General features: G+C 54.8%; 1 protein-coding gene across 1 annotated transcript in view; it reads left to right on the top strand.

Annotated features, from left to right (window-relative positions):
- Positions 1-12,197, top strand: part of OTOG (otogelin) — an 81,568-nt gene that overhangs the window by 32,460 nt on the left and 36,911 nt on the right. Inside the window, 9 exon segments of the mRNA XM_027768815.1 lie at positions 99-206; positions 2,056-2,194; positions 4,008-4,142; positions 4,414-4,560; positions 4,814-4,933; positions 7,261-7,377; positions 8,037-8,193; positions 9,671-9,697; positions 12,065-12,183. Coding sequence (XP_027624616.1) covers positions 99-206; positions 2,056-2,194; positions 4,008-4,142; positions 4,414-4,560; positions 4,814-4,933; positions 7,261-7,377; positions 8,037-8,193; positions 9,671-9,697; positions 12,065-12,183 — 1,069 coding nt within the window.

The raw sequence follows: 12,197 nt of genomic DNA, 5'->3' as shown, positions 1-12,197 counted from the left end.
TTGAGAGCCTGGGGCATCTGTGTGGATGCAGAGTCCTCCCCAGATGGCAGACTAAGGATAGGTGCTCTCTTGACCCCTTGCTTGTTGGGTCTCCACAGCCTGCTCAGACACGGGGACGCGTGTTTCCTGCCGGAGGAGTGCCCGTGCACTTGGAAAGGGAAGGAGTATTTCCCTGGGGACCAGGTGATGTCTCCCTGCCATACTTGGTAAGTGAGGGCCTGGAGTAGCTCTGCTTTTGTCTGGGAGGAGAGTGAGTAGGGTCTAGCGTTTCCCTTCTGCCGTGTTTGTAATCACGTTGCATGTTTGTGGGTTGTGTTCGGGCTTGTGTACATATACAAGTGTGACTGCAAAGGAACCTTTTGGAGTATTTTTGTGAGTATTTACATGAATGTAAGCTTATTCAGACATGCATGTAAATTGTGTGTGCATGCATACTTTTAACCATGACAGTGTGTTCACATATTTACATGATCATGTAAGTATGGGTGCAAATCCAAAATGCAGACCACATATGTGAATATGTGTGTACATGGATGTATATGAAAAGGCATTTATATATCTTGATATGTTAGTAACTATACAGTTACAAATTTGTGTATGTATGCATCATATGTCTGTATCTGCCTGTGCATATCCATGTAGCATGTGTGGACATATGCTATGCAGAGTATGAACATGTGCATGTATTAGACATGCATATTTGCACTGATATATGAGTGAACATATATGAATAAGTATGCACTTGCATTTGCCTATGAATACGGACGTACCTACATATAAAAGTGAATGTGTATGTGTGGATATGAGCATGCTCCATCATGTAGGTCTGTATATCTGAGAGTGTGTGTGTACCTGGACTGGATTTTATGGAAGCAAACTGGGGCCTAATTGCATAGGGCCTATTCTGGGCTGAGCAGCAGGGGCAGGCAGTGGTAGCAGCTCAGCCTCCTGATAGAGCACTGGGAGAAGGTTTAAGAACGATAAGCTGGCGTCCTGATGCTGGAAAGCAAACTCAGTCGGTTTCGATGTTGAGAAGTCGCCAGAGGGCTTGATGTGAGCAGGAAGCCTCTGCCACTGGACCCAAGGGCCTAGGAGAGAAGCTCAGAGAGGGTCATCTTGGAGACACATCGACCTAGCTGGAGCAGGGCTCCCAGCCCCCTTCTCTCGCTAGAGCTGAACCTGTGCTGTCTCTTTGGCCCAGAGGTGGTCATGGCACTCGTTCAATATTCACATGGTAGCAGCAGGGTCATAGTCAAGCCCATCTGCTGCAAGGCGTGTTTCTCCAGGCACCTCAAGGTCTATTGACGGCATCAGAGCCCTGTCTGACCCCAGGAGTGCCAGAGTATAGTCGAGCTGGAGCTCTGCACAGGCTGTGTGCTCCGGTGTGTGTGCGATGTCATGGTGGGCCAGAGCTGACCAGGGCTGCCGGGTGCAAGTGGCGAGAGACTGAGGCTCGCTGGCCTGCATTTGCCCGGAGGTGCCTAGGGCTGGAGACGGGCTCACATCTGTCTGTTCTTGGGGATTCCCTGCAAAGTTCTGAGGTGGCACAGGGCATCCCATGCAGTAGGGTCATGACAAAGGCGGGTACTTTGATTAGCTCACTTGCCATCGTGATCTTGTGGGCCCATCTCTGGGTATTGGCTGAAACATAAGGCGGAGGTTTCCTCGCTGCTTTGTTCACTGATGCATCTCAAATTCCTGGAATCATGCCTGGGATATGGTAGGCGCCTAATATTTGTCAAAAGAATGAATGAATAAATGAACGAGTGAAGTGGTGAAGAGAGTATACGCTTGGGATTCAAATAGATCAGGGTTAAATCTCAGCTCCAGTATGTATTGGCTGGGGTCCCGGCACCTCTCTGAACCCAGAGTGTCCTACACGAAAGGGGGATCGAAATCGTGCCCCAGGTTTCTGTTGAAGGTGGATCATGTTCGTCAGCCCCTTGCCTGTGGACCCCAGGGTGCCTTCAGTAAGCACAGTACATAGGAAGGCTCTGTCACGGGTAGTCAAGCCCGGGGGGTGGCCCATGAGTGGGCTTGGGCTCTGTGTTCTAGCATGTGCCAACAGGGCTCATTCCGGTGCGCCTTCCATCCCTGCGCCTCCACCTGCACGGCCTACGGCGACCGGCACTACCGCACGTTTGACGGACTCCCGTTTGACTTCGTGGGGGCCTGCAAAGTGCACCTAGTCAAGGTGAGCCTCCGGACGTGTTTGCCCCACTGCTTCCACAGGGACCCAGAGCAGGGACTGGGGTCCTGTCCAGGCCTGTGGGTGCTCTGGACTCCAGTCTGAGGCTCATTTGGGTGGGCAGGAGGATCTAAGCCCTGAGGTGTGGCCGCTGGAGACGGAATGAATGTTGAGGAGCAAGCTCAGGTGGATGGAACCCACCAGGCACAAATGTCCCACTGCCTGTCAGCCCCTTTGTGACCTTGTCCCACTGAGGCCCAGTGGTTTTTCTGCCTGAAATAGTAAGAGCTATTGCATTTTGAGCTTTTATTATATGCCTGATGGTCTACTGAGCCACTGGGACAGATTAATCCACTTAATTGTCACAACAACCCTACCAAGTTGGGTTAGTTGGCCCCAAGTTATGGACATAGCAACTTGAACTGAGGAGGGTTAGGAATGTGGCAAGAGGCTCTCAGGTTTGAACCAACCAATCTGACTGGAGAATCCACGGTTCAGAGTCACATGGTAAGCCATCGGCTCACCAAGAGGAAAAGATGGTGGCACGGGACAGTGCAGTGAAGGCAGGACCCTCCCCAGAAGAGGCACACCAACAGGGGAGTTAGGGTACTGCAAGAGATACCTGCAGGGGACCTTGGTTTTGCTAAGGAGCTTGCCCGTCTCGCCATGTAAGAGTAATCGCAACGTAATAATAATGACGACACACTCTTACGGAAGGAGCCTTCCTGGGGGGCAGGCACTGGACTGGAGTCCTACACGGGATTTCAACCCATTCCCAAGATTATTGACCTTATTGTGATTTATTTTTTTACATTTCAAAGGTAATACCTGTTCTTCACTAAAATTGAAAATGACATGGACATAGATAGTAAGAACACACGTTTCCCTCTTCACATCTCTCCTGGTCCCTTCGCTGCTGAATCACCACTCCTGACAGAGTGAATCCTGCACGACCTTGTCCATGAGACATGCAAACACACACACACACACGCACGCGCACACCACTCGGCTTTTGTCCACTTAGTGGTGCATCTTGGACATCTGTCTTATAGTCAGTACAAGCGTTTTTCTTAACTGTTGTGTAGAATTATTATTATTATTTTAGAGCTTTAGGCTGTAAGGCTTGTGTGCTCACTGGAGAGACAGAGTCAGGAAGTGAGAAATCACCCTAGGGGGTTGGCCACACTGCCATCCCTTCTCCTCAATTCCCATCTCGGAATTTTGGGCACACATGCACATGCACACATGCAGGTGCCTCGTGTGAGTTTCAAACCGCCGGGTCTGAAACTTGAACCGCAGTCAACTATGTGGGAGTCCAGTGACTTAACCACTATGCCACCTGCTGGCCCCAACAGTTGTGTAGAATTCTATAGAGAGAACATGCCCTAGGTTTTAAAAAATTATTAGCGTTTATTCTGCATCCACAGGGTTGTTTATAGCATTTAAATTCAAGTGGAATTGGTGTATGAAAACTATACATTTAAAATGCTCTTCCATGCCGACAAAATGCCTTCCTGAAGCCTCACACTACCGTCCAGAGTGCGTGGGAGGCCGTGCCCATCCCTCCCCGAGCCCCCGTCACATATACATTCACTCATTCATTCATCACATCCGTCTGGGAGAGTCACTCTGTGCTGAGCACTAGGGCACCCCACTGTGACACTTCAGAAAACGGAAGGAAGTTGTCCAAAGTCACACAGCTAAGAGAAACAGGAGTGAGTTGAAAGCCACTCTGGAGTCTGCGTCCCGCCCCCTCCGTGCCCCTCCGCCCCATCTCTGTTCTCCTTGGGGTTACTGGGGCTGCTCATTTGCCCCTCAGAGCACCGCGGAGTTCAGCTTCTCTGTGATCGTGGAGAATGTGAACTGCTACAGCTCCGGCATCATCTGCAGGAAGTTTATCTCCATCAACGTCGGCAACTCCATCCTCATCTTCGACGACGAGTCAGGGAACCCTGTAAGGCCCCATGTGGGCACAACCTACCGGTCTCTGGGGGCTGGGGCCAGGGGAGGGCAGAGGACTGGTGTCCTTACTGCAGATGTCAGAGCACCACTGAGTCAGAAACTCGGCTGGATTCCCTGGCCAGGGGCAGGAACATAGAGGTGGATGTCAGGGCACGAGGGAGGCCCAGGCTTTGGTGAGGCTCTGGGGCTGGGCAGCAGCTTGTAGTCAGGCCCTGTGTTGGGCAGCACTTGGGCCTCAGGACTGAACTTGCCTGTCTCCCTAGAGTCCCGAGAGCTCCCTGGACGAGAAGCAGCAGGTGCTCACGTGGCGAGCGGGCTTTTTCACGCTGGTGCACTTCCCCCGGGAGCACATCACCGTCTTGTGGGACCAGAGGACCACCGTGCACGTCCAGGCCGGGCCTCAGTGGCAGGTAGTCACATGAGCAGTGAACCTCAGGGGCCCTCTAATCCTGCCTGGGATTGGGCCAGCTCCCAGGGCTGTGTGGGTGAGCCATGCTCTCACTGGGAGCCAGGAAGAGCATGCCTGCCCCGCCCTGTTCGTGCCCACACCCTCTGACATTGCTCATCCCTCTTCAAACCGGCACTCAGCCCAATAGGCACCTGGGTTGCCCTGGCTCAGCCCTGGAGTGCCTGTAATCTGACAGGGATGTCTTCGCCTTTCAGGGCCAGCTGGCAGGACTCTGTGGGAACTTCGATTTAAAGACCATTAATGAGCTGAGGACCCCGGAGAACCTCGAGCTGAGCAGCCCCCAGGAGTTTGGCAGCAGTTGGGCTGCAGGCGAGGTAAAGCCCCCACGCTGGCCACGCCCCTCACTCGCATGGGCAAGGGGCCTCTTAGCCTCGGACCAGCATCCCCAGCCCTGGGCTCTGTCCTGTGGCCTAAAGATGCATCATCCCATCTGGGCAAGGAGAAGGGACGCTGGGCGATGCTGCTCCTCCTCTTAGCCTCGGACCAGCATCCCCAGCCCTGGGCTCTGTCCTGTGGCCTAAAGATGCATCATCCCATCTCATAAATCCAGCTGCCCACCCCACCCAGGACCAAGTCTTGGCAGGAGGTGGGAGAGTGTGAAGAAGTGTGGAAATGAGACAAAGTCTCTGTCCTAGGAGAGATGGCTGGTAGTGTGGGAGCCCAGGCTCATTGAGCTTGAGATCTACCCAGCCTATGCCCCTCAGTGCCTGGCACAAGGTCCAGCACAGGGTACAGACCAAGAAGGAGGTGCTGTCCAAGCATAGGCCATGTTTAGGTAGATGACTGTCTCAGAAGAGACCTCTGAGAAGGAGGACATTAGTGGAGGAAGACATGGTGGGGGAGTGTCCCTGTCATTTGGTTAGGGAGATGTCTGACCCATGCTGCCAAGCTGTGGGCTGTGGGAGAAATAGCACTGATCAAGAGCTGAAGATCAAGCTTCTTATCTTGGATTATCCATAGACTTGCTGGGTGGCCTTGAATATGTCCTAGGTGTGGGAACTGTGTCAAGAGAGGGACAGTGAATAGATTTCACTTCATATGACAGCTCTGATCAGTCAGAGAGACTGTATGGGAAGCTATGTTGGGAAATATCTGACTTTTTTTGGGCTCAGCTGGAAGAAGGGCTATGATTGATTATTTATGTCTGCAGTGGGAACAGCAGTGGAGAGTGGTCATGTGAGTTATATATGTGGGGTCTTCAAAACATTTGTGGAAAATGTGTATTGTGAAAAAACTATGTATAGATTTTTTTTTTAAATTGCACTAAAATAAACTTGTACTTTAAAAACAAACAAACAAACAAGCTTTGCCATAGGGTTTGTGTGCTCACCAGCAAGAGACGGGGAGAAAGATAGTGAGAGGGAAAGTGAGAAATCATCCTACAGGGGAGATGGTCACAGCACAATCCCTTCTCCTCATTCTCCTCTTGGGATTTTGGGCACATGTGTCTGGCATGATTTTCAACACACCAGGTCCAAAATTCAAACGATAGTCAGTCATGTGGGAATCTAGCTCCTTAACTACCACACTCCTTGCTGGCCCCAAACTTGTACTTTAATTTCAGTTTCCATAAACATTTTGAAGTCCTCTCATATTTGCTTTTTCTGGACTAAGTGTTCTTAATTCTCTGATGAGCCTGTGCAGATAGGGGTAGGGGGAACAATTGGGCATGGTCTAGAGCTCAGTGTAACCCTAAGGTGGGATGAGGCTGTTTCCACAGCCCCAGAAGAGTATACCCTAATCTAATCCACCCCTATGTTAGAGAAGCGGAGTGGGTGATTAACCTTTGTTGTCCCCCACACCCCACATATTTCTCTCTTGCCTATACCGTTAGGCATACCCCAAAGGACCCTGTGGAAGGAAGTTCAGCAGAAGCAGGGGGAAGCTGTACTAGTGCTTCTTGCTGTATAACGGGGGAAGCTGTACTAGTGCCTCTTGCTGTATAGCGGGGGAAGCTGTACTAGTGCCTCTTGCTGTATAGCGGGGGAAGCTGTACTAGTGCCTCTTGCTGTATAACGGGGGAAGCTGTACTTGTGTTTCTTGCTGTGTAACAATATTACTAGATGCAGCAGCATTGAATAACATATGTGTATTCTCTTCAGTTCAGGTCAGGGTCAGGGCAAGGTTCAGTCCAGGTTCCTGCTTAGTCACACAAAGCTGCAGTCCAGCATCAACCAGGGCTGGGCTCTCACCTGGAGGTGTGACTGCTCCCCACCCACTTTCTTGGTTGTCGGTGATCATTTAGCTCCCTGTGACTACAGGGCAGAGAGCTTTCTGTCTGCAGCTGTCTGTTGGCTAGAGACAACCCTCAGCTCTTGGAGACCATGCACACCTCCTGTCACGTGAGATTCCCCAACATGACCGCTTCCTCACAGCCAGCCAGGGAGAGACCACACAGAGCAAGGTGGGCCCTGTGGTCTTACGGACTGTGACCGTGTAATCACGCACACGTGACCATGCCTATCCTGTCAACCTTGGCCACACGCTATTGTTTTGAAGCCAGTCTTAGGTCCTCCCACTCACAAGGAGAGAGGAATACACAGGATGCAAACACCAGCAGGCAGGGGTCATGGCAGCCACCCTGAGTCTGTCTGCCACAACACGCATTTGGGATACAACAACCTTGTTTTTGCCCCCTCAGTGTCCAGACACCCTCGACCCCCGGGACACATGTGTCCTGAATCCACTCCGAGAACCATTTGCCAAGAAGGAATGCAGCGTCCTACTCAGCGAGGTGTTTGAGACCTGCCACCCTGTGGTGAGTGGACTGAGCCCTGGCCCCGCCCCGCTCCCTTCCACTTTTCCTGGGCTCCCTTCTGACCTTGGATCAACCCCCCAGTTCCTCAGAGGAGACACCCAAGGTCCAGGAAGGAGACTCGCCCTGCCATTGCTCTGCCTCGGTTGGGATGGCCAGGAGCAGACATCCAGATGACCAGAGCTTCTGTGCCCCTTTCGAGTCCACCTTGATCGGGTCCCTCCTCCTTACCAGGAAGTTCTTCCCAGGAGGGACCCTAAACCTCTCACACCACGGCACCCCCTGCTGCAGTTCTGCCCTCGGTGGGGACAGGGCAGACTGGTGCCTTCTCTGCACGGCACCCTCCAAGGCCTTGAGGGCTGCTGCCAGACTGGCCTTGTAGGTCTCTGGCCTGGCTGGGTCATCCAGACGCTATGCCTGGTCCTCAGCCTCTCTCTTAGCCCTGAGATCAAACCGCTGAGGGGCAGGGCGAGGGGAGCTGAGCCCTCTGCAGCGGGCACACCTGTGCCTTGAAGTCCTTGTGCCCCCCACCCCCGCTGGCTGTTCTCCCTTCACCCTCCATGGGCAGCTCACCCTGTCCCCTGGCCCCTGGTGGGACATCAGCCATAAAAAACTGACATGCAGGGTCTGTCCACTGACCTCTGACTTCTGACCTCCTCCAGGTCGACGTCACCTGGTTTTACTCAAACTGCCTGACAGACACATGTGGGTGCAGCCGGGGCGGTGACTGTGAGTGCTTCTGCGCCAGCGTGTCCGCCTACGCTCACCAGTGCTGCCAGCACGGAGTGGCTGTCGACTGGCGGACCCCGCGCCTCTGCCGTGAGTGACCCGTCGTGTGAGGGGACAGGTCTGGGCCCACGGGTGCAGCACTCTGGCTAGCGTTTATTGAGTCCTCCCTGTGCCAGGCACCAAGGGCCTTCTGTGTGGTAGGCATCGAGTCCTCACAACGACCCTTTGAAGTAGGGCTGTAGATTTCCATTTTACAGTCGAGGAAACTAAGGCCTTGAGAGACAGATGACACGACATGCCCGAGGTCACGCAGGTGAGTGGTGGAGCCAGGGTTCACCTGTCAGTCAGCAGGTGCAAACCCGTGCTCTTCACCACTTTGCGGGAGGAGTCAGGAGCCCCGGGTCTCAGACTCAGAGCTGCTACGTATGAGCTGTATGTCGTCAGCCAGGCCCACCAGCCTCCCTGGAGCCGTTTTCTCATCTGGAAAACAGGAACAGACCTGCCGCATCAGGTTTACTCTAAGGGTCAAGTAGGAGAATGAATGGAAATGCCTCATCAGCTAGACACACAGGCCCCACCTCAGGCATGGCTAAGAACTTGCCCCAGGATGTGCAGTCACGGGCAGGAGAGCTGGGATTCGAACTCATGTCAGACTCTGGAGAGTTGGCTGGGAATGACTCCTTGAGCTGGTGCACACTTGAGACCGGAGGCTTGGCAGTCTCTAATGTTCCAGCCTGATCTCTGAGTCCACAAGTGAGGACGGGCTAGCACTTGTCCGGCAGGTCAGTCTCCTGACGAGTGCTCTTCCCAGGCGACAAAGCCAAATGCATTGACTACTGGGCTTGGAGCGTGGAGTGGAGTTTGTGGCCTTCCTCATGCCTGTGTGGGAAGCAGGCCTCTCCTCAGACCTAATACTGGGTCCACCCAACTAGAGCTTCATGGCCTTAGGGTCCCCTGCAAGGTCCCCAGCTTAGCCCAGTAGACTGAGGAATTCCGAGCTGAGGCACTAAGGGCACAGGCTGTGGTGCTGGTATTGGCCACCAGAGGGCGCGCTGAGCCCACACTCCTAGGAACTTGTCAAAGCCTGGCTGGTGGAAGCACCTTCGCCTAGCTCTGTGACCCTGCACCGAGGAGCCTGAGGAAGCCTGGGATCCAGAAGGGCCCTGGTCCCCTCCTACCCAGGGCTCCTGGAAGACCAGCTTCCACCTCGTGCTTGCATTCCTCAGAGGGCCTTCCACATTTCTGGCTGGAGCTTCCCCGTCTTGGTATCGGTCCGGCCCTTTATAACACACCCTCAGACCAGCGTTCACTCATTAGTTCGTTTCATATATTACCGAGAGACGACTCTCGGCCAGGCTTTGAGCCTCGTGCTGGGTGTGCAGAGAGGAACAATTTTCATTCCTTTTCCTTGAGCCAGTGACTCCAAAGACCATCCCTAAATCCTGGAGTTTGGAGGTAGGCCAGGCCTGGCCATTGGGAAAGGAAGAAACTGGCGAGGGGTCTTGGTGCCACCCAGCTTTCCAGGCCTGGGCCGGCTCTCACGATGTCACTGTGCTCTCTCTTTCAGCATATGACTGTGACTTCTTCAACAAAGGTAAGCACATCCTCCCCAGCGAACCTCAGGGCTGGGGCTCTGCCAGCCCTGCCCCGAGGCCACATCAGCCTCAGCTCCCTGAGGCACTGCTGGCCCTGGGAGAGTCAGGACGTGGGCTGAGAGGGACTGTGCCATGCAGAGAGGGCTGCAGGGTGGTGGCATGCCCTCAATACCATCTTCCCAGTGTCTGCAGCCCTGTGGGGGCCCAGGCCAAGCCAGCTTCCTGGGGATTATGCCTCACCTAAGGCAGCTTCACTCAGAAGTAACCACCCTAGTTACACCAATGTGCCTGCTCCTCGGCCTTCATAACCAAGCTCACCAGACCTGTGGGATCTCATCCTGGCTTTCCCGAAGATCTGAGCCAGCAAAGGCGAATGCAAAGTGCTTTTTCTGGGCTGGCTAGGGGGACGTACAACCTTTTCGAGTCATCTTCAAACTGAGCCAAGGTCGCAGGGGGCCAGGGTAGGCTCCGACATCGAGCTTAGCCAGGCCAGTACAGGCCATAACTGAAGCCCCAAGCGGGGCCGTGTCCATGTCAGAGCCCATCAGCCCGTGTAACACTGGGCTCAGGTGGCATGGGGAGGGCTGCCCGGGAGTACTTCTCCGCCCTGAACTTCGTCCAGTCGGACCTTGGCGGAGTCGGGTGCTCATCGGCTCTTTGGTGACATTCCCCATTGACCTCCAAGCCCCACCCCTCAGCCAGGTGCCTTTCTGCAAGGTAGCGGCCTCTGTGAGTACAGGCCTGAGGCTTTCCCCCTGGTTACATTGTCTGGTGGCTTGAGAAACCTCACCCTAGCAAGAGTGGTGGGGTACAATGCTGGGAGACAGGCTGCACACCCGGATACCAGTTAGGGGGTCTGGGAGGCGAGCGCTGGACTGGGGTACAGCATGAGAATCCACTGAGACCGCAGCCCAGCCCCGATGGCTCTGAAGGCCAGCGTCCTCCACCCTTGGGGGAGCGAATCCGCAGCGGGGGAGTGCAGCCCCCAGGACGGGCAAGGTCTGTCTAACATCAGGAAGACATTTCAGAAGACAGCCTCGAGCAGTTCCCTCCCTTCTGTGGCATTTTGAGTGGCAGTAACTGGCAAAGGACAAGCTGTTTCTAGCAGCCTCCACCCACCCACCCACCCGCCCCTCGTCCATTCCCAGGACTTCTCCCCACAGTGTCTGGTCCAGGCCTGTTGGGTGCTGGGAAATCGCTGGTAAGTGAGACCCACAGAGGGGCGCGCTGAGCTGGCCTGCTGCCCCTCTCGCACCAAATGTGCGTTCTGACCCTACGTTCAGTTGGTGGCTTGGAGCTGACCCCCAGTAGGAATATTTACACTGTGGGACTCAGCAAGTGCCGCAAATTGGCTTCCCTTTATTTCCTTGAGAGCTGGTTGTTAACCTTTACCAGTGCAGCACTGCCTATGGGGGAGGCAGACGTGGGTCCCCAGCCCGACCCTCATCCTAAGAGCTGTGATGGGTGTGAGCTTGGCTGCCAGGGCTGTAGAGTGCCGGCGAGGTGGGGCCTTGGTGTGTGGCCGGAGGGGGTGCCGGAGAGCTTCACCAGGAGGTGCCATTGGAGCTGGGCCGCAGAGACTCAGCGGGTGTGCACCAGGTACAGGGCGAGGGGACCACTCCAGGTAGGCAGGGGAGCTGCACACCCGGGGAGGGGCAGGACTCATCTCCAAGGAAGAGTGGTTCAGTGTGGCAGGAGCCAGGGCTTGGGGGAGCCAGGCAGGGGTAGGGGTGAAGGGTCCCGGCTTCCAGCTGGGCTCTTTGATTCCGTCCTGAGAGCAGTAGGGGCCACTCCTGAGTCCCATCAGGGAGAGGCTAGGGAGGTGACTCAGGTGCTGACATGGAGGTGACACAATGGAGGGTGGTGTTGCAGAGGCAGAAAGATCTGGCTCAAGAACGTCACAGTTGTCCAGGACACCTACGTCTTGCTCTGAGCCACACTCACTCACAGGAACTCAAAAGACACAAAAGTGACACGTGTTTAAATAAATAGATCTGTGCTAACGTTGAGCCTACGTCTCAGGGAGTGGGTCTGGTGACTTCTCCCGGAAGCAGCCTTGAGTGGAGCAGTGGCTGTCTGGAGAGCTTCGGGCATGGGATAGACCATGGACAGACATTTGGGGTCCCGGATGGCCCCTGGGGTGGCCTTTTCCCAGTTCCCTGTGCGGCGATCCAGGCGCTATGCAGAGGGTCAGTTTCCTCAGGGGCCGGCAGCCTGGGGCTCTCTCTGTGCCTTCTCAGGGACGTCACCCCAGGGGCCTGGGATGAAGAAAGTCACCATGGAGTCTCCCCGTGGTGCTGTCCATCCCCTCTCCGGAAGGCTAGGCATGGGAGATGCCAAGGCTTGTGACTGGGCCTCCCTCCCAGCCCTAGGTAAGGGCCCCTACCAGCTGTCCAGCTTGGCGGCCGACGGTGCCTTGGTGGCCGTGAAGGTGGTGGGCCGTGATGTCGTCCTAGTAAGGGCAGAGGATGTGGCACCGGGGGACATCGTGAGCTTCCT

This window comes from Tupaia chinensis, unplaced genomic scaffold (genome assembly GCF_000334495.1).
Source record: "Tupaia chinensis unplaced genomic scaffold, TupChi_1.0 Scaffold000077_1, whole genome shotgun sequence".
Lineage (NCBI taxonomy): Eukaryota > Metazoa > Chordata > Mammalia > Scandentia > Tupaiidae > Tupaia > Tupaia belangeri.
This window is presented reverse-complemented; position numbering and strand designations above follow the sequence as displayed.